General features: G+C 42.6%; 1 protein-coding gene across 5 annotated transcripts in view; it reads left to right on the forward strand.

Moving 5' to 3' along the window:
- Positions 1–26,452, forward strand: part of LOC110988484 (uncharacterized) — a 65,830-nt gene that overhangs the window by 16,140 nt on the left and 23,238 nt on the right. For 4 of the 5 annotated variants that reach the window (XM_087137653.1, XM_087137650.1, XM_087137652.1 and 1 more), the window contains 22 exons: positions 66–314; positions 452–715; positions 1,851–2,096; positions 3,018–3,293; positions 3,798–4,043; positions 4,187–4,462; positions 5,143–5,397; positions 6,246–6,524; positions 7,740–7,985; positions 8,203–8,478; positions 10,320–10,565; positions 10,701–10,976; positions 11,670–11,915; positions 12,953–13,228; positions 13,696–13,932; positions 14,860–15,105; positions 15,613–15,849; positions 16,658–16,894; positions 19,181–19,417; positions 20,717–20,971; positions 24,111–24,368; positions 25,298–25,546. In XM_087137653.1, coding sequence (XP_086993779.1) covers positions 66–314; positions 452–715; positions 1,851–2,096; positions 3,018–3,293; positions 3,798–4,043; positions 4,187–4,462; positions 5,143–5,397; positions 6,246–6,524; positions 7,740–7,985; positions 8,203–8,478; positions 10,320–10,565; positions 10,701–10,976; positions 11,670–11,915; positions 12,953–13,228; positions 13,696–13,932; positions 14,860–15,105; positions 15,613–15,849; positions 16,658–16,894; positions 19,181–19,417; positions 20,717–20,971; positions 24,111–24,368; positions 25,298–25,546 — 5,613 coding nt within the window. The remainder of the gene's footprint in view (positions 1–65; positions 315–451; positions 716–1,850; positions 2,097–3,017; positions 3,294–3,797; positions 4,044–4,186; positions 4,463–5,142; positions 5,398–6,245; positions 6,525–7,739; positions 7,986–8,202; positions 8,479–10,319; positions 10,566–10,700; positions 10,977–11,669; positions 11,916–12,952; positions 13,229–13,695; positions 13,933–14,859; positions 15,106–15,612; positions 15,850–16,657; positions 16,895–19,180; positions 19,418–20,716; positions 20,972–24,110; positions 24,369–25,297; positions 25,547–26,452) is intronic. The other variant, XM_087137654.1, reaches the window with a different exon arrangement.

Raw genomic sequence — 26,452 nt, forward strand, 5'->3', positions numbered from 1 at the left:
TTGAAAAAATACCTTTTAAAAATTCGAAGTCTTAGAGTGAATTTATGTTTTCCTTATTTTTGTAGATAACATTCCCCCCACCATCATTTTCTGTCCTCCTGACATTGAGAACATGGCGCCTACTCCCGAGGCCATGATCTTCGTCACTTGGGCCATGCCCCAAGTGTCCGACAACTCGGGCGGGTCAATCAGAGTTGTTGCAAGTGCACTGCCAGGCCTCTTTGTGATGGCAGGCACCATGCAGGCGGTGTCATATGTTTTCACTGACGAGTCCGGGAACCAAGCCACGTGTACCTTCAATATCATCATCACCGGTAAGAAATGGAGTGGGTCGTGCGTCGGGGATTTTAGTCCATGTTGTGCATTTTGGTGTTGGTAAACGAAATATTTAGCAAGATTATACTCGCTGTTGGTTTTCTTCATCCTGACTGAATAACTTCTTAATTCCCAGTTCTGGATCCACCCAAGGGCATCAGCGTTGTTAATGTCACCACCACGGCTGCCACATTAGCCCTCGACCCTCCCAGCGTCAACTTTGACAGCTATATTGTGAAGGTAGAGGAGCAAGAACTGACGGTGCCGGCGGCGGAAAGCTCCGTGACGTTGTCTGACCTCATGCCGGGTACCAGTTACAAGGTGTCAGTTGTCAGTGCCATCATATATGCCCCAGATGACGTGGTCACCAGCAGAGCGCTCAGTTTAGAATTTATAACAGGTAAATCCAGATATTAATGAGAAAACCTGCTTTTGTCTCGGCGAATTTTGCTTCACACAATAACAAAGTAAACTCACAATGAGCCCCAGCATGCTAGAACCTTTAAGCCCATTCATCCCCCGGGGAACTTTGACAGTATTACCGTTGCGTTATGTGGAGGACAGCTTGCTTCCAAACAACAGTAATTTAGACCATTTCATCGCTGATCTATCTGTCCTGAATTGAAGTACACCCCCAAGTGGCAAAAGAAAGACAGATGGTTGTAAGTTTTCAAAGTGGGTTCTTCCACGCGTTCTGCATGCACACAAAGGCCGTACATTAGTTAACCCTAACCTTCCCTAACCATACAGAATTCAACACCAGTAAAGTGTGTGAGTTTGTGGCGTTGGGTACTAGTAGCTTACTATCTGGTGTTTAATTTTGTGTGAATGGGCACTGTGGGCCTGCACATTCCCCTATTGAATTTTGACTGAACGGGTACTGTGGCCCTCTCACTTTTTACCATCAAGAATTTCAAATGCGTACTGTATTTTTAAAGATTATGTAATGATAGAATGCTTCCCATTTAAATGGTAAGTATGTAATATTATGTAATAATTACCATAAGAAGGACAGTTTTTCTTGTTTCTGACCACAATGATCCCAGCAGTTGGGGATGGATATGCAGCATGATGGTGTGTGAGTTTGTTTGAATAGGTACTGCCTGTCCATACTCTTTGTACTGTGCAATGGGCCTGCTGTACCCAATCAAACAAAATCACACAGGTAAAGACCTGATGGAGTTTGTGGGATTGGGTACTGTCAGGTAAGAGTGATTTTCCCAGATGTTGAAGTTTGTGTGATTGGTGAAGGTTAGGTCCAGCAACCCTTGGGCTGTTCATTACGCATACTCGGCGTGCTCCGCTCGCCTATGCGGTGAGTGCTACAAACACGCCCTTTTTTTGTTCCGCTCAGAGCGGATAGCATGTTTATGCTGTAGCGTTATTTGTGCTTTATTTGTTTGATTTTTGTATGCGTGCACTCTGGTACCTGTACACTGGTAGTTTTCTGTACGCCCAAGTCTTTTTCCCTCCACTGTTGTTTCTATTATTGGGACTTACCTGCAATTTTGTGGCTTTATACACTGTACATGCAGTTCCTCTTGACGTCACAGCTCCTGTGATATCTGGCTGTCCATCCGACATCACCCTGCCCGCCGGTCAGAATGTAGCCAATTGGACAGAGCCTACGGCTGTAGATGACTCGGGCTTAGACCTGGCGGTCAGCAAATCCCACGAACCTGGAGCTGTATTTGCAGATGAATCGACCAACGTCACCTATACCTTCACTGATGCGACGGGCAACGTGGCCAAGTGTGTCTTCAGTGTCAAACGAATATTAGGTCAGCTGTTTCCCCCTTGTTACACATTAAAGGGAAAATAAAAATAAAATGGAACATCACATCTTTCCAAGAGGTTGATCGCTGGATGATATTCTCATGGAAAGTGATTTAAAGTTCAGAGCAATTCCACACGTAACACTTTTTCATATATGCATTTGTTTGTTTGTTGTCATTTGTTTGTTTGATGTCATTTGGTTGTTTGTTGTCATTTGTTTGTTTTTTGTCATATATACATTTTCATTTTTCTGGTTTGCATAAATATAAAGAAAACAGTTGCCAGCTTTCTTTGAGCTAACTTTGGTTAAATTAACTTTGGTTGAGTCACATTTGGCGAATCAAGCAAGTCGTGAGATAATACTTGGGTTTCCAGTGACTAACTAGCATTACAGCACCAAGCCAAGAAGATAGATCACTCAAAAGCCTAGCTGTTTCATCATTTGTGTGGTGTCCTACTCCCGTGATGCTAAGACAAGTAGAGCAAGCAAGCCTCGGCATGCATGATAAAAGCTCTTGAAGCATCTTGAAAAAAGGAAGTATTTCAATGTAGACACAATGGTTTTTTGTATAATTTAATATAAATTCTCTCACAAGGAACCTTCCTGAATCCTGCAAAAAACTCCACAGTACAAAAAAGCCTATGGTGCCTTCGTTGGACTTAACTTTCAAGGGGAACCAAGTCATATGTTAAGTACTCATGACTTTGTTCTAATTCCTCAATTCTACAAAATCTTCCAAACTCCATGATGGATTTTACAGGATCTGGGATACTGGAGCCAAGGTATATGTATACCTACGTAGCATAATGATGGAGATATCTTCTGACAGTCAGTAATCTATTTGAAACTTGTCCCATCTCTTTCTTTTCAGTTGCGTTTTTTTTTCCTGAATGGGTTATTATAATGAGTATCTTTTTGTTTACAGTTTTGGAGCCGCCAACGTCCGTCAGCCTGATCAATGTCACAACCACCTCAGTCTTGTTGGCTGTGCTCCCTCCAAACGCCACCTTTGACAACTATGTGGTCAATGTACAGGGTCCGGTGTTAACGGTGGACGATTCAATTCCTGCAATGGAAAGCATTCTTAACATACCCGGCCTCATGCCCGGCACTAACTACACAGTGTCTGTTTCTACTGCTGTGGCTCTTGGCACAGAGAACGAGGTTGTCAGTGAACCAGTCAGCCTAAATTTCACAACAGGTACTCAGCTTTGCTTTACTGATAATGAAAAGGTTTTCATATTTATCATAATGTGTTTTGTAATTGACAGTGATTTATGTCCCCAATATTCATATGGGAGGTGGGAAACATGAAAAAAGTTCAAATGAAAGAGTGCCGTTCCCAAAACTTGTCAGTAAACCTTACTTAGAGCAAATTGGAAATCATCAGTGTAGAGTTCCTCACGGTTCTTTTCAGAACCATACAGACTCACAAAAGAGATCGTATCCTTGCATGGTGCTACCGCAAGCTTTCCACCTTAATGTAAATGTTCTTCACCTATTACTCAAGGTTTTCTGATGAACATTATCCTTCCCGGCTGTTTCTTTTCCAATGAATGCCTTATTTATGTTAGCAGAAAAGTTTATGGTAATTATATTTAATTGTGCCAGCTTTCAATTTTCACCTGGTGGTGAATTGAGGACTTACCCCAATACTTTCAAATGATAATCACATTTTAATAAAATGGCTTTTTTCTTGTTACAGTTCCCCTTGATCTAATGGCCCCTGTGATATCTGGCTGTCCGTCCGACATCACCCTGCCTGCCGGCCAGAACGTGGCCAACTGGACAGAGCCTACGGCTGTAGATGACTCAGGCTTAGTTCCAGTGGTCAGCAAATCCCACGAACCTGGAGCTGTCTTTGCAGATGAATTGACTAATGTCACCTACACATTTACCGATGCAGCCGACAACACAGCTGAGTGTGTCTTCATCGTCAAGCGAATATTGGGTGAGATTTATCAAATTGTTGGGAGTTCTGCTTGTCAAACTTGACATTGTCCAAAATATTTCAGAAAACAGCAAACAGAGACTCAGATGCCACAGTGATTTCAGAAAATTTAAACCCATTTAACTTTTGTCTCATAATCGCAGTTCTGGAACCACCGGCATCCATCAGCCTCTTCAACGTCACAGCCACTTTCGCCACGTTCACCTTGATGCCTCCCAATGTCACCTTTGACACCTACGTGGTGACCGTGCGAGGCAGAGACCAAATAGTAGGCATCACCGTTCCTGCGACAGAAGGGGTGCTACCACTGCCCGACCTCATGCCAGACACCAATTACACAATGACCGTCTCCACGGCTGTGGCTTATGGCACAGACAACGAGGTCATCAGTGAACCAATCGTTGTTGAGTTTTCAACAGGTAAATCTGTCGGCTACGGCCAGTGTATAACCAGGATTTTTTTTTGTTCTAGTCAAATTCTCGGAGTTCCAGTTACCTGTCCGAGGTTTGCTCAGCAAAGACAACGATTTTAGAATGCACAGCATTAGCATCACAGAATGCTACTTCCAAGAGTTTGGCCGTGCTGCCTTCGCAGTAATGGAAGAATTGTCGAAGTCACTGACTGGAGGGTTAACAAGGGCCCATTGCTGATGATCCTTTCAATGTATAGACTCAGTGTCTAATTTAAGCTTGTGTGAAATTTTCATTTTGCCATTTTTAAAGGCAGTGTTGTGCCTTTTTCTTGTCAATTTATATTGTTTTTACGAATTCAAAGGCAGACGTGTTGTGATTTTAGGAAGAAACGTCCTTGTCACTGGTAAATTTAAATTGTGCTGCAATGACAGATGTTTGGCTGTCTTAAGTTATTTTCTATTCTTTGGTGCTTTGTTGCCTCACAAAGATTAGGAGCTTATTTCTAGCCATTTGTACCATGCATGTTAACCATGGAAAATTTATGGCATGGGTCCTTCAGTGACCAGTAACGTGGACAAACACGTGCTGCACAGTGCGTGACTTTTTTGGGCTGGAATCGTCACAAGACGCACCTGCTTTCATTTTTTTTTTATCTACCACAAAGTCTCCTGCATGTTTTTCGTCAGATCCCGTCCCAGTGATCACCAACTGCCCATCTGACGTCATGCTCAATGTCACCCACCCGAGTGGTGTGGCCGTGGGCGTCTGGGTAGAGCCCACCGCAGTCAGCGGCAGGGAGGTGGTGCCGTTTTCTGAGCGGACCCGTCGGCCTGGGTCCAGCTTTGGGGAAGGGACGACCGTGGTGACCTACGTGTTCCGGGACTCCAAGGGCTACGAGGCCAGGTGTTCGTTCACCGTGAATGTCGCTGTCATCATGAGAGGTAAGTCTTGTCAGTCCTATTCTGGAGACGTATTTACACTTTCATCTCTCACTCTTTCATTTTCTTGTACGTCCAAGGGAGTGCTGAATTTACCAGGGATGTAATTTCCGGGAAATTTTCTTGGATGTTTGTCTCCCAGATCACGGACTTTAAAAATAGTTGAATGGTTTTGGTTTCTTCTTTGTATTGTTTGGGAGATTCACCTGATTATAAACGGTCATTTTTGAGACAAGGTATGCCATATTAGCTTCTAAATTGCCTTCAGTGTCACAGTAATTTGTTGTCATTGATTAACCCCTCTATCGAATATTTGGTGGATTTTTTCTCCTTTTTTTCCATCCACGCTATGTTTATAGTGTTCATCAAACTGTGAGCTGATGACCTGTTACAAGAACAAGAGAATAATTCACAATGCCAAAAAGTCCCAGACAGCTATCAAACTCACTACAAAGAGATACAAAAGAGACACAACCACTATGAAGGATGAAGAAAGATCCCCGCTCTTTCATACTATTGGAACCTTGGGAGATGGAAACTGATTCCGGCCAAGGGTTAATTTTCTGCAAACTTTACAAGCCCGGACAAAATAGTGGGCATTTTTTGTAAATATCAAATCTTTATGTTTGATGTTAATCTTTCCAGTTAATCAAGTGTAACTGCACCTTTGGACTCATTGCATGTGAAATCTTTCTATGAATAGGGTGTAAAAGGAAATTTAGAGGCAGAAACAGAAGAGCAGTTGTGTTTGAAAAAGTGGACAAGATTGTAACATTTCTGATTTCATGTGTATCTGAGCTTTTGCATACCTATCATGCAGTGATCCAAAAGTGTTTCATTTCCACCTGTAGTCATTCCAGATCCACCCATTTCAGTCGATGTTGCCAACGTCACAACATCATCTGCTGTTGTGACCTGGATTGGGCCAAATTCGACCTTTGACTCCATTGTGGTGACCGTCTCCAGCGCCAAGACCACAAACGTGACCTCCCTCACTGCACCTCAGAACTCGCTGGTCCTGACGGCACTGATACCCGACACCAACTACACAGTCGAAGTATCCACTGTGATTGGCACTGATATAAACTTGCAGGAAGTCAGTGAACCAGTCGTAGCGTTTTTCAGAACAGGTATTTGATGATGAAAGAAAACCTGGCATTGAACTTTCAGCACAAAAACCAACAGTTTTTCGGGCTTGTGACTCTCCACTGGATTAGCCGATTACTCATTTTTTGCTTCCCTGTTTGAAGTACAATAGAAAACAAAGTAACAAATGTTGTGCAAATTTATTCTTGCCAAGTTTTCCTCTAAATCCCCAGTAGAATGCCTGATAAATGTTTCTGAGGAGTTTCTTACTTGCAACAGTTTCCTTAGTCTTAAATACAAGAACCACAACGCACAAATACATCTTGAAGATAGTCAAGTCAGAGTCAGAGTCAAGTGAAGCAGCGGTACCCGCTGCTTCACTTGACTCTGACCGGCCAGCCGACCCCGGCAAGCTCGGTGGTTGAGTGGTTAAGACATCTGCACTAGTAAGCAGGAGGTCGTGGGTTCGAGTCCCACCCGAGTAAGCTTGTGAGGTTTTTTTCGCAAGCTCTCGGACAAGCACTGAGCATACAGTGCTTATTAATATACGTTGGGTAAGGGCAAAATCTGTTGTGTAAACCACATTCCGTGCCTTTTAAGCTTGGATTTTATTTCGGTATTATTGAATAGTAAAATACCGAAAAATACCAACTTGTGGTCCATAAATACCGAAATACCAGCAAATACTGTTTGGAATTTGGATACCATGGTATTCTTGCTAGTATGCTTTGAAAATGAAGGAAAACCTTCATATCGTCATATTTCACTCCTTCTCTTGTGGGACAAGTCATCCAGTATCATGTCTGCATTGTCATTTGGACTTGGTAACATGAAACTTAAACAACCGCCAACCCACTGGCCAAAAGCCTTTGAAGTTTTATCATCCCCCCCCAAGTCATTGTGTTTGTGGTTTTGGAGTTCATGTACATCAAGCTTGTAGAGTCCCGACTGGAAATCAGAAGTAGTTGCTGGCATGCCCAGTGAATGCCACTGCTTATTTCTGTTGCTTTTTGATGACGCACACTTCAAAGAATATCTTGATATTAGTGAATAGCGCGGTATATTTATCACGAATATCACAATATTAAAAAATGCAACACCGTCCAAGCCTAGCGCATTTGTAGACCATTATTTCTTCAAATTCTGCCACCATGCAGCAAAAGCCCATTTGTTGTATGTAACATTATGGTGTGTGTTGAAATGACACAAAGTTTTCACATACTAGTAGCTTGGTCAGAAATTGACTCGTTTTTCTCCAGTTGCCCTTGACGTCACGGCCCCTGTAATATCTGGCTGTCCCTCCGACATCACCCTGCCTGCCGGTGAGAACGTAGCCAACTGGATAGAGCCTACGGCCGTAGATGACTCGGGCTTTGTTCCAGCGGTCAACAAATCCCACGAACCTGGAGCTGTGTTTGTTGATGAATCCACTAACGTCACCTATAGATTTACTGATGCAGTCGGCAACACGGCTGAGTGTGTGTTTACTGTCAAGCGAATATTGGGTGAGTGTTTCTCCATTGGTACAGATTGAGTGGGGATAATAGAGAAGTGTCGCTGTGAGTGGCTGTCCATACTAATGCTTTGACATCAAGAGATGGAGTTTTTGTATGATGCATAAACGTATCAAATTGATATGGCTTCATTTCCTTGCTTTTTTCCCCAAATCTTGTCTTTTCTAAATTTGCTTGAAAACCTGTACTGTTTGGTTTCTGTTCTCAGTTCTTGAGCCGCTGGAGTCTGTCAGCCTGATCAATGTCACAACCACCTCTGCCTTGTTTGTTTTGGTCCCTCCAAACGTCACCTTTGACACCTACGTGGTGAAAGTTCAGGGCCAGGTTTTAACAGTCGATGTTTCAATTCCGTCAACGGAAAGCGTTCTAAACATACCTGGGCTCATGCCTGGCAATAACTACACGGTGTCAGTTTCTACTGCTGTGGCTCTTGGCACAGAGAACGAGGTTGTGAGTGAACCAGTCAGCCTGGTCTTCTCAACAGGTAAGACTTTCCTCCTAATCCTTGTGACCTGCCGATACGTTGATGAAGAAAAGTTTCATATTCTTAGAATGCATGTATTGAAACATTGATGAGCATTGTCGTAACATGTGCCAAATTGCTGAAGACTTTTTCAATTATGGCAGTGTTCAGTTTGGATTAAAAAAAGGATTTCTTAAGAAACAATTACAAATCACAGGTGATTTTTCTTAACAGGTATTTCAACTGTTTGGAATTCTTTACAACTTTTGTAAGTTATTTTTGGCAAGCTGCGTAGCAAGTGCGAGCCTATGTAATATCGATTTCTGTCTTCTGTCCGTCCGGTGGGGCGGGCCATCCGGCCGTCTGGCCGTCCGCCCTCAAATGTTCCTTGCAGGTCCATAGGTGTTAAAATGTGCCATTGAGTGCTTGTTTGTTTCTTGAAATTCCATCAGTATTTGAATAGTCTCATCTGGCATTAATACTTAGAAACTTGTGAATTTAGTGAAAAAATTATAAAAGTTGAATGTTAAAGTTTTGAGTTGTATTGTGTACTTGCCCTGTAGTGCATACAGTACCTGTGTACTGAGCACTCCTGTAATGTACATGTATGTATGTATGTATGTATAGACAGTGTTTAGACACATACAAATGTCCATGTACAGTATGTGGGGAAAATGTAAGGGATGGGGGGGACTCCAAGTGACAGATTAGGATGTTTGTTGGGGGAGGGGTACCTGTAGGTGGAGGATCATGGGGACAAAGTACAGGTATGTAGAAAGTGGATGAAATGCTGGATAAGGTTGGTGTAATGGTTGGGCTGGATTAGTGGAATGATGGGACAGCCCTAGCCAGAGTAGGAAGTGAAGGGAATGATGGGCAGGGGTGGAGTAGGAGATAGATAGGATGATGGGGAGGGGGCGGAGTAGGAGATGGATGGGATGATGGGGAGGGGGCGGAGTAGGAGATGGATGGGATGATGAGGAGGGGGCGGAGTAGGAGATGGATGGGATGATGGGGGGGGGAAGAGTAGGAAATGGATGGGATGATGGGGTTGGATACAAAGTGCAGAGCTGTACACGTACTTTAGAGGAATTTTAATTATGCACCATCCATCAAACTCACAAATGCACTGCTTATATAATCATCCAGGTCTTGTCTGACTGTACTGAACCCACATTCTATAGGCATTCCTCTCTCCTGTCAAGAACTGTGAAGCTTTGTACCTGTATCTCCCTTGGTGGTGGTCTTTGTTGATTAACTTTTAAATGACAGGTGCCTTTCAACACACAGTCTGCACACAGCACTGACTCGGTTTTTTTTTCCTAGAATGCAATGAATTGTATTGCTAAGGTCGATAAATATCCGTATTGCAGTCGTATGTCAACCAATCTTGTAACAAATTTTGATGGAGCTTGGTTAGTATTTTCTTGTTTAATTTAGTAACCATATTTGTATAACTTGGATGTCTCTTTCCTGTTATTACAAGAAAGAAATTCAAATTCATAACAAGCAGCGAGCCATGGCGGCTTTGCCGTTCTTGTTTTTCTTCATTTTGGAGCAGATCTACGTAGAGATCACTCCTACGGGGAGATATGCACAGAGAGATTCTGCGTATTAGAAATCTTTTCATGATGCTGTCCAATACGGCCGTTTCACAATAGTGCGCCACCAAGAGTTTGCAACGCATTGGCCAATTACAATGCGCAAAATTTGTCGACCCAATGCGCGTTTGGAAAGGGTCAACAAATTTCACGCGTTATGAATGGCCACTGTGTTGCAAACTCTTGGTGGTGCACTATTGTGAATCGCCCGTATTAATTCATGTTTTTACTCCATTTCATCTGTATTGCCTTTATGTATAGTTCCCCTTGACCTAACGGCCCCTGTGATATCTGGCTGTCCATCTGACATCACCCTGCCTGCTGGTCAGAATGTGGCCATGTGGACAGAGCCTACGGCCGTAGATGACTCAGGCTTAGATCCCTCGGTCAGCAAATCCCACGAACCCGGAGCTGTGTTTGTGGATGAATCGACTAACGTCACCTATAGATTTACCGATGCAGCTGGCAACACGGCTGAGTGTGTGTTTACTGTCAAGCGAATATTGGGTGAGTGGTTTTCCTCATTGCTGCAGATAGAGGGAAGATAACATCGAAACGTTTTGGCTACTGTTACTTGTTTTTTTCTGTCAGGAGTTTTCTCGAAATTTGCTCTAAAATCTTGACTGTATGCTTCTTTTTAAGTTCTCGAGCCACCAGTGTCCTTCAGCCTGATCAGTGTCACCACCACCTCTGCCATGTTTGCCTTGGTTCCTCCAAACGTCACCTTTGACACCTACTTAGTCGAAGTTCAGGGCCAGGTATCGATGGATAATGTTTCAATTCCGTCAACGGAAAACACTCTAAGCTTACCCGGCCTCATGCCTGGCAATAACTACACGGTGTCAGTTTCTACTGCTGTGGCTCTTGGCACGGAGAACGAGGTTGTCAGTGAACCCGTCAGCCTAGATTTCACAACGGGTGAGATTTGGTTTTTTTAATCCTTGACGTCTCCTGTTACTGGTAAAATGAATAGTGCCACCAAAATTCATTATTTCTGTTGTCCTCGCTTCAACTCCTGGGTCAAGCAGCTAGATGAATTTGTAAAGATTCCAGAATTTTCCTTCCAAATTATAATTACCGAAAATGGCTCACTTGGGAGACATTCCCATAGGAATTTGCACAAAATTTTTCAAACTTTATCGTCCCATAATTCAATATTCCCTAATCCAATCTTAACCAAACTTTGCACGTTTTGCATGTTTTTCTTTCAGACCCTAATCTATCATCTCTCAAAAATGTGGACAATAAAAATTTTCCTCCTTTTGGTTGTTGGAGCATTAGGGAGACATTGAAATGTCTCAAGTGACCTATTTGGAGATATTATGGTGTGTTTTGGCAAATTACAATAAATAAACTAATAGTTTCTACATAATTTAGATTTATCAAGAATAATAGAATGTGCAATTTACTGTTTTCAGATGAAAAGGACCGCCAATTACAAGCTTTTCATGCTTTTAATGTACTTCATATATGTATATTGCTTTTTCTTTCAAAAGAAAAATATTTTCCTTAGTCGAGAGTTGATGAGGTAAAATTCTGCTGCAAAAAAAATGAACTCATGTTGTTTTCAAGCACTCATAAAGCATAACCAGTTACCTTTTGCTTTTCCAGAGACCCTGGACACCACTGGTCCTGTGATATCTGGCTGTCCATCTGACATCACCCTGCCTGCTGGTCAGAATGTAGCCAATTGGACAGAGCCTACGGCCGTAGATGACTCGGGCTTAGTTCCGACAGTCAGCAAATCCCACGAACCTGGAGCTGTCTTTGCTGATGAATTGACTAACGTCACCTACATGTTCACTGATGCAGCCGGCAACACAGCTGAGTGTGTCTTTATTGTCAAGCGGATCTTGGGTGAGTGTTTCCCAATAGTTGCAGAAGTGCAGATAATGTCTCAATATTGACTGCTTTGAGTCATATGTTGAATCAAGTTTTTAGAGGTGATCAGTTGCTTATTTTATTTTCCTGAGGGTAAATCGTTTGCTTAATACCACTTCATTACATGAGGCTAGATACAATACCGGAAGATGAAGTAGTCTATGGCCATTTTCCAATACTCAACTTCATCTCCATCTCAGGCTTCGTTCCCCAAACCAATCCCAGATTGTTAGCCTGAAGCGTTTAAATTACATTGGATTCCTGTAATTTTTGGCTTTCTTGCATCTTATTTGATGTTCTGTGGCACTATTAGACTGATTTCTTTGCTTACAGCTTCAAAGTCAGCTAGTCAAAGAACAGTTGAAGCTTGAAATGAAGCCGAAGTTGAGTATTGGAAAACGGCCCAATTTTTGTTGTATGGCACATCACATAGAGTACATGTTTGAGAATGTTGTAATGTGTACAATATTAAGGAAAAATAACTGTGCAAAAGGGCCTCTTACTCAGTGTGGAATGAATTTTTAAAAATGAATTGTGCCATTCCAAGCTGTTTTCAAGAATATCGGTACGTTGCACAAACTAACGGTATCTCTCTGAGGTTGTTATATGCATAGTTCCTGTCAGAGTGAAATTACCAGTGTTGTAGTCGAGACCACTTAAGACCCTCACAAGACCACACAAGACCAGCTGAATTCAGTCACAAGCAATTCAAATGAACTGCAACAAAAGCATTCCTTTGTCATGGTTCACCCTGTTGCTTACGACTGGTCTTGAGATGGTCTCGACTACAACACTTGAAGTTATCCTGGTATTTGTTTGTGTAATGCACAGCAGATATACTCTGAAACTACATATAATGTGAAATCTGCATGATGTGCTTTCAGCCTCAATAGAGGTGGCAGTGGTGCCGTAATATCAGAATGTTTTGACTGTGCTTGTTTCTTTTTGCAAAAGGGTGGTGGTCTTCTCTATAATAGCGTGAAAAACCAATACCTTTTGGTTTTCATTTTCAGTTCTTGAACCGCTGGTGTCTGTCAGCCTGATCAATGTCACAACCACCTCCGCCTTGTTTGTTTTGGTCCCTCCTAACGTCACCTTTGACACCTACGTGGTGAAAGTTCAGGGCCAGGTTTTAACAGTCGATGTTTCAATTCCGTCAACGGAAAGCGTTCTAAACATACCTGGCCTCATACCTGGCAATAACTACACGGTGTCAGTTTCTACTGCTGTGGCTCTTGGCACAGAGAACGAGGTTGTGAGTGAACCAGTCAGCCTAGATTTCACAACAGGTGAGGTCTTTTCTCATATCCTTGCAATCTACAGTTGTTTATGGAGTAGCTTTTCAAAGGTTCAGTACCAAAAGGTTCTTTTCGTGGAGTCCAGTCTTTGAATGTCAATCTCCATCCCTCGTCTCACTTAGCAAGATGTTAGATAATTTTGTAATACATCCAATGTTTTTGCCTAGCTTTCACAAAAACATCAGAGTTTGGGTCTGAAATGTATTGACTGTCTCATCCAATTTCATTCAACTTTCCTAACTTGCCAAGTGGAAGGTACCCCAGACTAGAGGAATTGTGTGTCTCTAGTTTGGGGCAAAATGGTTCAGAGTCAAGCTTTTAAATTCAGTTTCTGATTCGTCAAAAGGGAATATCGTCCCTCAGTCAAGAAAAGCCTCTAAAAAGGTCCTGCATTTCTGCAATTGAATCTCGAGTTTGTCATTTCAATACTTATTAAGCTTTAACCGATATACTTATAGTTCCCCTTGATGTCACGGCCCCCGTGATATCCGGCTGTCCGTCTGACATCAGTCTGCGTGTTGGTCAGAACGTGGCCAACTGGACAGAGCCTACGGCCGTAGATGACTCAGGCTTAGTTCCGGCGGTCAGCAAATCCCACGAACCTGGAGCTGTTTTTGCCGATGGATCAACTAATGTCACCTACACATTCACCGATGCTGCTGGCAACACGGCTGAGTGTGTCTTCACCGTCCGTGGTATAGTTATTTCATTAAGTGGTTTTTGATGCTGTTTAATCAAGACCAGGGCAGACTTCTGATCAGTACAGAAGGTTGCTTCTTTTTCACATAATAATGGTTGAAATACGGTCATTGTCAAGCCCATTTGACCACCAGGATTTTAACAGAATAAATGAAGAGTCTTACTTGACCAAAAAGGCTCTTGGCACTCTTGTAAAAAATCCACAAAGAAAAAAGTCAAACCTCCAAACTTTAAGGCCTTAACTTCTTGTTCAAGTTTACAAAAATGACCCTTTGATAGTGAGGAAAAATTTTCCTATTGTCAATCTGGTCTCAGTATAATTTACCAGAAAGCATTGGCTTCTTATAATAACTCAGACCATCAGACCTGTTACTCCTTTCTCTGTTACTGCGAATAAGAAGAAGGTTTTCCCAATTCTATTGAGTAAGGCTACTGGCACCTTGTAACTTATATACTTCTTAAATGAGGGACAACGTTTCTGTAGGCTGTATTGGCAAAGACAGGAGCTTACAATGTCAGCAGGTTAGCTGGGTCTTCAACAATTAGTGAATGATCTAGATCCTAGCAAGGAGTGCTCAAAACGTGACGTTGATTTAAAACAATCAGAAAGCAAACATGAGGGGGATATGTTTAAACTTGTCACATAACACTCGCCCAAACCCACAAACTCCTTGCAGAATTTGTATCTGCCACTTGTATAAAAAAAATTGAATTCTGTTAGAGCTGCAGGAAGATAGATTGAGCCGCCTCTTTCCCGAGGCACAGAATCCCTGTTCCTTTGTAAATGCCCTCCTAATTAACAGGCTCCCCTTTTTAGCTTATTAGTGTCTGTGAAAGTCAAAAGTTGTGATGGTCTAACATGGAAGTGTTCCTGAGCTGTATCATTGTAAATTGATACATTTGAATTCTGCATTTTTTTTAAGTGTCAACTGACGTAACACCGCCCGTCATTAGCAATTGCCCAGATGATATCACTCTGCCACTGGGAATAACTGTCGCTGATTGGACTGAGCCGATGGCTACTGATGACTCTGGAGCTCTGCCGTCTATTCTCAAGTCCCATGAGCCGGGCGACAGTTTTCCAGTAGGAGATACCACTGTGACGTACACGTTTACTGATGGAGCAGGGAACCAGGCAAACTGCACTTTTCTAGTCACTGTAGCAGTTGGTAAGTCATTCTCTTAAAAGTGGTCTTCTCAGGGGATTTTTCAAGGAATGAAAATCTCAGTGATAGCCGCGTGTCATGTTTCTACCATGGACAGTGTCAGGATTTTTTTTTCGGGAGCGTTCATTGACTGCCGTCTGGCAAACTATCAACAGTGGAAGGGGGTCAGTTACAAGTCTTTTTTAAGCAAATCAGTGAATTTTACTCTCCTTCCCTCTTTCCTGTTTCTAACTTATATATTTGTCTGTTTTACCTTTTTTACTTTGGGGGGATACCCTCCCCAGCTTCCCTTCCCCCATGACGCCCATGGCCTCTACCCTCACAAATACCTGTTTACATTCTTGGATGGAGAGAGACAAGTACGAGTGAAGTGACTTGCACAAGGTCACCACAGAGTTACTGGTACCGACTGCTACTCGCTCTTCCTGTCATTTGAAGATTTAAATTTTTCTAAATTGACAACGGTTCTAGTCATTACTTCAGTTTTTAAAACATCCTTTATCATCAAAGATACAATACCACCAGTCATCAGCAACTGTCCTGCCGACATCTTGCTGCCGTTAGCCTCCACTCTGGCAAACTGGACTGAGCCCACAGCTACCGACAACTTGGGCCAACCGCTGAGCGTCACCAAAACTCACGAGGCTGGCACCGACTTCCCTGAAGGAAATACTACGGTCCTGTACACATTCACTGATGCGGCAGGGAACCAGGCCAATTGCTCATTCATTGTAACTGTGGTTGTGGGTGAGTTCGTGGTTTTGCCTGTTTACGAAAATCCTTCGCTGGGGTTTAGTTTGTGGCTTTGGAAGATGGTCTCTCACATGTTCCCCTGTAGCCAATTTCATCACAGCAGCAAAGCTCTGACAGTTGATATGAGTAGTAACTACTTGATCAGCCAAAGCTGGTTACCGACCAAATAGTCGTTGTATGTGTATTGCTTGTAAATGGTGCCCTGCTCAGTTTTTGTGGCATATAAATGTGCCGAGCAAGATAGTATCCTGTGAAATGTGATCCAGGCGGTACTTGTTCAAGTCTCTAGAGAAATGTGCATGTCGTCAGTATGTATCAGTTTTCTTCAGATCTTTCTAACTTTTGCTGATTTCCTAAATTTTGCAATTTGTGTAGATGCTCTTTTAAGTCCCTTTTAGCCTGATTCTGTATTTTTGATTGTGCCTTTTCTTGGCCATTTTGGTGCCTTTTGGATATTTATGCTAATGTAATTTGCATATTGATGAGCAAAAGTGTGATGTCATCCAAGGCAGAAACCTCAGTGTTACAGCTATTTCTTCTGTGAAATTTGCCCGAACATTGGATATTCTGCTGGCTTTCTCCTAATTATACTCCTATATAATCATGGACCCTTTAAGGAGTTGGTTCAAAGAAAATGTACAGACAATGTAAAGCTGTTTATTGTTTTGGATTAGTACTTTGTTTTCTAATGAAATTTACCCAACAAGTTTGTGTATTTCACTGCTCAGCTTTTTCAAATGGGCCCAGGCGATAATCAGATTAATGACCAATTTAATTTTTTTTTGGGGGGGGGGCATTATAGATAACGTTGCACCTCTTGTCATGAACTGCCCGTCCAACATCAGCATACCATTCGGCAATGACACAGCTAGCTGGACAGAGCCCACGGCCACTGACAATTCAGGCCAGGCCCCCAGCGTGGCCAGTTCACACCAGCCAGGGGCGGACTTCACAGATGACGTGACTCTGGTGACTTACACATTCACAGACAGCTCAGGGAACCAGGCCAACTGCGTGTTCTTTGTGATTCGTCTGCAAGGTACGTACACTCGAGACAACGTCGTTCAAACAAATTGAAATTTGAATGATTATATTGTACAATCCCAAGCTTGCTCTTTGTTGGTGACTCAGGTTTGTTGTATTCTGCGTCCCTAAAAGTGGAATGTAGCTTTTACTCTTGTCACACTTGGAGTATCATCTAGAAAGAAATCAGTGGTGGTTATTTCATAAATTTATTTCTTAAACAGTCGAAACACATATGTATATCCATTCATAAATACCTTTTTATTCGGAGAGTCAAAAGAAGCCAACACATAATGCATTTCCAACGATTTCGTTCTAAAATTTTACTTTTCATTTTCCTGAACACCCCATCCATTTTATTCCTTTTGAAAGTTGTCCAATGTAATCCCCTTCAATGAACTTGGCACGCGCATGGCACGGCACATCAGACTCTGACCAATCAGACCCGATTAAACTGCCTTGTATCCATGTGCCAGGGTGTAATTTATGCAGCAGGCATTATCACTTCACAGCGGACATCATCAAATGTTGACACATGGTCACATGACGCGTTTCGACCAATAGGAATAGAAAAACCGTCCCAGGTATTTATGAATGTCAGTTAAAGACCCACAACCACAGCATTCTATTGACTAGTTTCAATCCACAAGTACAACAGCATGTACTTACACTGTGAATTCAAATAAGTTCAGCACGTAACGGCTTCATTTAGGGGTGTTGGATTTATTCTATCATTTACATTGGGAAGCACGAATTGATCTTAATCTGTGAAGTACAACTCTGTTTGTCTCAGTTCTCCTCATCTTTTCCACCCATCAATCATCCCTTGCGTCACTTACTTGTAACAAAGTCCTGTCTCCAAATAGTTAATTAACCTTATGCAAGTTGAAGTTTAATAAAATCTGGTACGCTGAGATATCTGATTGCACACAAACATAACAATTTGAAATTCCCCAGACTGAAGACACTGTTGCTATACCTCGTGATTTGGGGCAAGCTTTTGCTTAGCGACCGCCATCTCTGGAATGGTCTGGTTCCTTTGTTTCCCCCTTTTTACCCATTAAAAGCAGTGTATTAAGGCAAGACGTCTCTTGCTTAACTTAGGAAACGCTTGCCTCAAATCATGAGGTATACATGTAGCAACAGTGTCTTTAGCATGGAGAATTAAAATTATTGTGTTCACGTGAATTTAAAGAACTCAGTGTACCAGACTTTATTCAAATTTAACTCCCAAAAGGCTTATTCAACCAAACTATCATGTCAACGGCTGTGCGTACAGTGGAAATACAACCGAAAACAGCAGCAAGGTTTTTGTAATGCTTCCAAGAAGTCTCTGTTTTTTTCTAAGACGTGTCTGCAGAGATTGCACTGAATGAATGCTCCAATCCGCCCCGAGCTTAAGTGCACCCCCAATTGGCAAACAGAAAGACAGGTGGTTTCAAGCGGGTTCTTGCACATGTGTACGCAAGGACCATATATGCCGGAATAAATTAGTTATAAGTACTCAGCGCGCTACGTGTCAAACACACATATACTTGCATGCCTTGTGGTGCGTCTATGTGGTGGGTACCAAAAAAAACAAAACACGCCCTCTTTTGTTCCGCTTGGAGCGAATAACAATAACATCAAAGCATTTATACTACGGCGTACAGCAGCTCACAGTATATGGAATTCAAAGGCACAAACATGACAGACATAACCGCATTATCATTATCCCTGCTCATTGGACTGACAACGCCTGAACATTCCTGAAACCATCTCAGCTCCATGTAGAGTATACGAGCCCATTGCTGCCAAATCAGGTGCAAACAGCTGAGCATAATAACCGCATCTGCCCTCACAGGTACCCATTTACTCCTGGGTGGATAGAGGCCCAGGATCACAACATGCTGCCACCAGCTGGATTCGAACCCCTGACCCTATGATCAGAAGCTACAAACCCTAACAACTAGGCCACATGCCTCCTGTCTGCCCTCACAGACACCCATTTACTCCTGGGTGGAGAGAGGCACATAGGGGTTAAAGTGACTTGCCCAGGATCACAACATGCTGCCAGCAGCTGGATTTGAACCCCTGACCCTATGATTGGAAGCTACAAACCCTAACCACCAGGCTACATGCCCCCGTGTTCCAAGAAGTGTATTTATGAATGGTGACAAGTCTTCCTTCCCAACTGTACTTGTAAATTATCCTAATTGATTGAACAGCTTATGGCAATTTTGGCTAATATAGCTTTTTGCCTCGCCACATGAATCTGAATTAAAGTGATGTACCTAGTTTTCCGGTTGGTTATTTTCATCAGATGACATCTCACCAGTCGTTAGCGGTTGCCCCGGGGTCATCAACCTTCCCCCTGGCATCAATGTGGCCAGCTGGGACGAGCCCACAGCCACTGACAACTCCGGGCAGGTGCCCACCGTGACCAAGACCCATGAGTCGGGCAACGTCTTCACGGAGAACGTGACCATGGTGGTCTACACCTTCACGGATGCAGCCGGAAACGAGGCCCTCTGCATCTTCTTCGTCAAGCTCGCCCCAGGTAGGCCTTTGTGTCCTTTCCTTTTTCTCATTCTGTCTTGGATGGGGCCATTTTGGCACTCGTTAATAAACTGTTTCCTACCGGTATGCCAAAGCTATGAGCAGACCCATAGGCCATGCTTCAACAGGGTTATAGTAAAAACACCTCATAGCCAGACACAAGACCAGACATCAGACAAGGGCAAGACCTCCGGTCTGAATTTAAGTCACAAGCTATTCAAGTGAACTGCAGCAAAAGCATTCATGTGGTTATTCACCTTGTTACTTGTGATTGGCTTGTGCCTTGTGAAAGGTCTTGTAATGGATGTCTACGACAACACCTAAGCTCAACCTGTGACCGATGAGAGTCATTGGTTCAGTCTGCCAACATGTACCCTATTTGTTGAGATTCTTTCTTTCCCCCCTTGCTCTCTCTCAGCTCTCTTGGGTGTAAATTTTGGACCAGTCAGCCGAAAATCTTCACTGTGCTCAAGTTTTTATCCTAGAAAGGGTCTGTTTATGGCTAATGGGCCGTCAACGATAACTACATTCTGTTTCAGTAGCCGTAGCAGGGAGACACTGAGCCTGCGAGATCGAGCTGAGTTCACGAAAGAGAGCACACTTTCTGAACTTTAGCGGCTGACCGTGTTGTGACAAGGAGGGAAATTGAAAAGATGTGGCTCTAATAAGTACAGATGAGTTCCAATGATTTTAAGCCGTGTCTGATCTCAGTCTGATGGAGTCCTGTGATTCCAACCTGTTCCGGCCACATGGTGCATACTCATTTTAAGTGCCATCATACATGTAGCGGCAATAAGCTAAATGAGAGGATGTCTTGGATGCTGAATTTGGGTGCAATTCAAACACGACTCTCCAGCTTTTGATTTGAAATATTGGTTTTCTCAGAATATACAGCATTCACTGAGCCCAGACTTTTTATAAGGCTAGGTGTAAAGCACCTGGCTTTAAAACTCGAGTACTTTTATTCCCTCAAACAAACATAATAATTCGCAAATGGCACGTGACAGACTTCTTCTTTAATGTTGAAAGCAAAATTCAGCAGAGAACCAGTTGCAAGAAGTGTACAATTCACGACACTTCGGTTGGTAACCAATTTTGGCTGAACAGATATTCTTTGGGCGCATGATGAACTGAGATATCATGTATCGTTGTTGCACCAAAAACTGTTGCATTTGCAAATCTTTGAGTGGCATGTTACTTCTTGGTACATTAAAACAATAAGATCTTGATCTTGATTCAGCTGATCAGTTCAATGTGCACATTGGCTTTTTCCCCCCCCCTTGGCGGTGTCCACGTCCAGTGGACCTGCCGCCCATGGTCTTCAACTGTCCCTCCGATTCCACCTTGATGCTGCTGCTGTCCGAGATCAACCTGGGCATCTTCTTCACATGGCGAGAGCCCTTCGCCATTGACGATTCGGGACTGGAGCCCACGTTGAACAAGACCCACAGCCCTGGGTTCACGTTCCCCCCAGGCTCTACAACCGTTGTCTATACATTCACCGATGGAGCGGGGAACCAGGCCGACTGCACATTTGTCATCAATGTGTTGATAGGTAGTTGTCCCCCCCCTCTTCCCCGGGCTGTGGTGCACAAAGCAATGCATGCAGGCCACTGGTTTCAGGCAGTCTTCATAAACAAAATTGCTCTCTTACAATTTGATTTCTTATAGAATAAATTAATTTCTATGAACTGTCGCGTAAAATTTAATGTAAGGTCATGCAGGGACAGATTCACAAACATTTCTTTTTGGAGGGGGGCAAAATTTGTTTTGAGAGGGCAACAAATTATAAAAAAATTGACTTATTATGGCCATTCTTACGAACGAGACTAAAATTTAGAAGGTTTTTGTACACTCTTAGAAGGAAGGGAATTGCAAAATTCCTCTATTTTGATAAGGTAAAAGTTTGTTCCCGTGCTGCATGCAGTGCAGTGGGATGCCTCTTGGGTTGCCAGGAAAGATTGCTTCGTGTGGCTTGCCCTCTACCCTGTCCCATGCCCTATTTGACCTCATGCAGCTCTCACACAACAAACTCTTCAATTCAGTAACTAAATTCCAATATCTACATGTATGTACATGCATCTAGAGCTTCCTAATACCTGGGGCCATTAAAAATAATGATTTTAAAGTGTGATTTTAGCCCAAACATTGTTGGTGGGCAGGGTGAAGAAAATAGAAAATTGCTATTTCATGAATCGGAAATCATGAATTTGGTATTAAATCAAAATTTTTGAGATAATTTCATCGAATAGTCGGCTTTTAATATAGAAAAGTTGGAATAGGTAGGTCAGACCAATTTGGAACAAAATTCAAAATTTTTTAGAGCAGTGAAAATTTTTACTGGTCCCATGGGCAATATACATATTGACATTCTGTTAATAAAACTAATTTTGATAAGCATTCCTTAACTTCTTCTAAAGTTATACTTTCAGAGTTTACACTGCCATAAGATAGTGGTGCAATTTAGCATCCTTGTAACAAGCATATCGAAATGTCCCCAAGAGTGAAGTAAAACAATGGCTTCCATTTCACGCTGGGGAGGAGGAAAATTTGAGGCAAAAGGTTTATATTTGCCAAGCTCAGAGTGTTCAGTGAACACATTTTTTGCCTTCCAGAGAAAGAGGCGCCTCCTGTATCCCACATTGACATTCGTACATTTCGGGATGTGTCTTTTAATAGGAGCTTTCTGTGTTAGTGTGCTTTTCTAATTCTGTTTGATTTACTCATTCTACATTTAATTGTTCCTTGAAGCTTAAGTAAAGCTGCGTAATAATCTCTCCAAAGTGACTTCTTAACTAATTTTATTATTTTTCTCAGATCAGTTCCTTTTTATCTGTCCGTTAGCTCGGATTGAATAACTTTCAACTTTCCAGCTATTCACCTACTTTTCATTATTATGTACTTTGTACAGGATGAGAAAATTGTAATCTTTCTCCAAGTTTAGATTTAAGGGTGTAGATTTGTTCAACTGGTCACTGATGACAAATGGGTGCACTTCCGGTCTTCAACTTCCACTTCCTTGACATTCTGTAGTTTGGTACCTTCCTGAATCCCTTCACATCCCCCAATGTGCAGGAAACAATTTGCAAATTCTTTCTACATGTGTGACTACCGTAAGGCGTAAGGTCCCTTCCCAAAGTCATGTTTAGCTTGCACCTGTCTTCCTGAATCCGGCAGGATCATCTGGAAACCTCCTGGGTGTTTCTGAAGGATCCGGGTAGACAAGGATGGAAGAGCCAGGCATTTTCAGTGCCATCCCAAGGCCATCTGTAGTTCATAATCTCATGTTTGTCAGCCCATGTACTTTGAGCACATTAGTGGGAAAAGTAAACATTTTTGGCTGACCTGTCTCGGAACAGTGACCTGCCTTGAAACATTTTTGCATTAACAGTATGTCCAGTTTTCAAAATGTTGGTGTCGGAATGATTGTAAGATATCGCTATAAGACTTGTCTATGCCTGGTACAAATGAAATCCGTTGTGATGATATTGGGCAAAATGTCTGGGTGGGAGTGGATTTCACCTGTGGCCGGCTCATATTTCAAGACTATTTACTAGCGTCAAAGAAGTAAAAGCAATCTTGAAACCAGGAACTAAAGAAGGAAAAGTGGGCCCCCCAAGAAACTGTCAATTTATCATCCTCTTCCCATCTCAGAACAAGCCTAAACCTTTTCACCTGTGTACATTCAGTGCTTTTAAAAACAGGACGTGTCCATGAGTGCACGCTGAACATTTCTTTACTACATTCCTTCTTTTTGTATTATCCTCTTTTGCATTTGAATAGCGTACTCCCTTTGAGACAGGCCTCATTTAATGGATACCTGTTTGATGCATCCTTTCACAATTTTTCAGCTGTTTAATATTTGTTCTTGATTAGAAGAGCTAATTGTGTAATTTGACCAGCAGAATTAGAAGCCATTACTGTGGTGGCACAATGCTCGTGGACAGGTGGTACGCGCGTGTTACATGCCTCTTCAACCAATAGGGTGTCACGATTTGCCAAACGCACGCACGCGTGAGGCTGAAGAATGTGCGTGTGAGTGCAGTGCCACCGCAGTTATGGGCGTCTAATCAGATTATTCTATATACAACAGAAACCAGCATATGAGCCTTTATGCATCTATTGTATTAACAAAAATGTAAATTCCTGAAAGCGTATTAAACTGTTTCTACTTCTACCAACCTAATTATCTTCTGCAGTTAATTCCCCAAGCTATCATACTTTCTCTTGTTTTCCATTTCATTTCGTACCTTTATTAATAGTTGTAAGGAATATATTTTTGCTCACACAGAGATAAAAAAAGAAAACTGACATAAATGTACTGATAAAGTCACCTGACTGCAACAAGATTGTGGTCATCTTTGGATACTTTGTCCAATCTTGTAGTTGAGTCCATCACAAGTCCCTTTACAAGTCCTTTCACAAGATCAGTTAATAGCGTGAACACTGACAATGTTATGCTTTCGATACAGTTCAGTTGAATTGCTTTTGACTTTGCTTATGACTGATTATTAACTTGGAGGGACTTGTGATGGAGTTGGCTACAGCACTTTTTCACCATGTTTGCAGTGTAGGCCCAGTGAATATGAGCAGCGAGTTGATAAAGGGCCAACACTTTGACAGTCAATATTGCAAGATATGCGCACTTCAGAAACATGTATACTTAACCCATTGTTCAATGTATCAATCCCTAGTTGATGACATTCCACCGGTCATCGTTGATTGCCCATCCGACATGAATGTCACTCTCCCACTGACACAGCTGGGCGGCGTCGTGGTCTCCTGGGTGGAGCCCTCTGCCACTGACAGCTCGGGTGTGGTGCCATCTGTGGACCGCACCCACCAGCCACGTCAGGTCTTCCCAGAGGGCGCAACCACGGTGACGTACACGTTCAGCGACAGCTCCGGAAATGAGGCCGTCTGCTCCTTTGTCATCAGCGTGGAACGAGAAGGTAGGTCTACAGGAAAAAGGGGATATGCCAGGATATCTGCCAACCCTGCCTCAACATGGTTGTGCTGTGACTGGCTGTGGCTTGCATAAACACACATGTCTGAGGGGATACTGCTATATCTGCTTTGAGCAGAAGCACCCCCCATTGGTTAACCAGAGCCAGGTTGGTCAGGAATGTTCATTTTGCTGGTAGTGACGTGACCATAACCTGTGCGTTTCATAATCGTTCGTGAAGCAGTGACGTGCAGTTTAGACCAGAGGAGTCTCGGTTGCTAGGGAAATTGCGCCCTCCACTGGTCCAGCTTGGGGTTAGCCAGTAGTTACTGGCTTCCATAAGCTTGTATGTATTTTCAGCCGTAGCCAAGTATATGTAGTTTGAATATGACCTGGTTCTTTATACTAATAACAATGGTGGGGATGACAACAGCCATGTCGTCTTCTGGTGTGAAGATCAAATGCAAGGCACATTTAACGCTCTCTCTTGAAATACCTTAAGATCAGTTCAAGCGGAAAATTCTTCCCATGAAACACAGAGGAAAATTGTTGGATATGCCATAAGTGAAAAGATACGATTTGATTACCTTTGCGTGACCTACCTGGGCATCCCATTTTGCCAGGTCTTGCATCTTGCATTTGCACTCTTTGCCATTTAACCTCTGCAGTTACATGTGATTCATGTATACGTGTGTCGCCTACTTACTTTGTATCATGATCTGATTTGATTTGATTCATGATTTAATCAGTCTTTGAAAGTGTGCCCTGATTCGATTCCAATAAGTGTATCTGAATAATTTGATCTCTACATGATATCAGCAGAAATGATTGGAATTAGTCAAGCAAGGAGTGGCCTTGTTTAATTTGACCTGAACTGACCAATCCTCTTATGTTTGACATTTATGCTGATTTGGTTGTGATTTGATTTGCCCACAGAGGACGTGATCCCACCGGTCATTGTCAACTGCCCACCAGACCAAGCTTACGTCATCCCTGCAGGGAACCAATTTATGATCATCACGTGGAATCCGCCCTCTGCCATTGATAACTCCGGTGTGCAGCCTACAGTTGAGAGCAATCGCATCCCAGGGGATGTGTTTGCAGAGGGTACTACAGTCGTCATGTACAATTTCACTGATCCAGCTGGCAACTCGGCCACCTGCGAGTTTAATATCACACTGTCAAGTAAGACCAAACAACTTTTTTGGCCTTTTGGTAACAGCATACAAAAAGAAAAGTACGAAATCTGTGAGAATCGAAGTAAAGGAACTAAAAAGACTAAGCTTTCTGACAATACATAGCATGATGGGGAGAGTGGGCATTAGGTCATAAAGAAATCTGTGAAAATTCTAGCACTAAATTAGGATGGTGTTTGAAAGAGGCAGGTCATTTGGGAACAAAGTACATCACCACAGGTCGTGTTACCTCGCATGCAGCAATTGCTCTTGGATGACCTCCATCGCACATGTGAGGGTGTAGCTGGCTCTTTCCACACATCAAACATGCTAGAAACCACCAGTTTTAATTAAAACAACTACATGTAGGTATCTTTTATCCCAGTCACCAAGAGAATGACCACACACTTGTTTCAATGACCTCCTATGATTACTTAATTGGGGGGTGTGAGAATTCAGCTTTTTAGCTGATTTGAGCCTTTTTTCTTTAGATGTTTACCCTGAATTTCAGCTTTTTTACTCACCAGGTCTGTACAAAAGTATGGGAACTTTCTACATTTCAGCTTTTTGCTACCCATTTTCAGCTTTGATTTTACCTGGCCACTCAAACCCCTGTTTAAAGTTATCATCTCAAAAATGGGAGTTGTATAACTTGGTGCATGGCTGATGTAACATGTGAACACTTCAAATTGTCCCTTGCTGATGATTCAACATATTTTTTAAATATGTCACTGCACAAAAGAAGCGTTACAGCAACCGATGCATGATACAAGGGCGACAAATAAAAGATGGTCTTTTTTTGGAGTCACTCTTGGGAGACCAGTTTGAGCGTTAAAGGTTGTCTGCGCAAAGAGTGCTATGAACCACGGCATTGTAAGACAAGCCAGGGCTTGGCAAATGCTGTTGTTTGATTGAT

This window comes from Acanthaster planci, linkage group LG06 (assembly GCF_054643075.1).
Source record: "Acanthaster planci isolate LZ-2023a linkage group LG06, COTS_SCS, whole genome shotgun sequence".
In the NCBI taxonomy this organism is placed as follows: domain Eukaryota; kingdom Metazoa; phylum Echinodermata; class Asteroidea; order Valvatida; family Acanthasteridae; genus Acanthaster; species Acanthaster planci.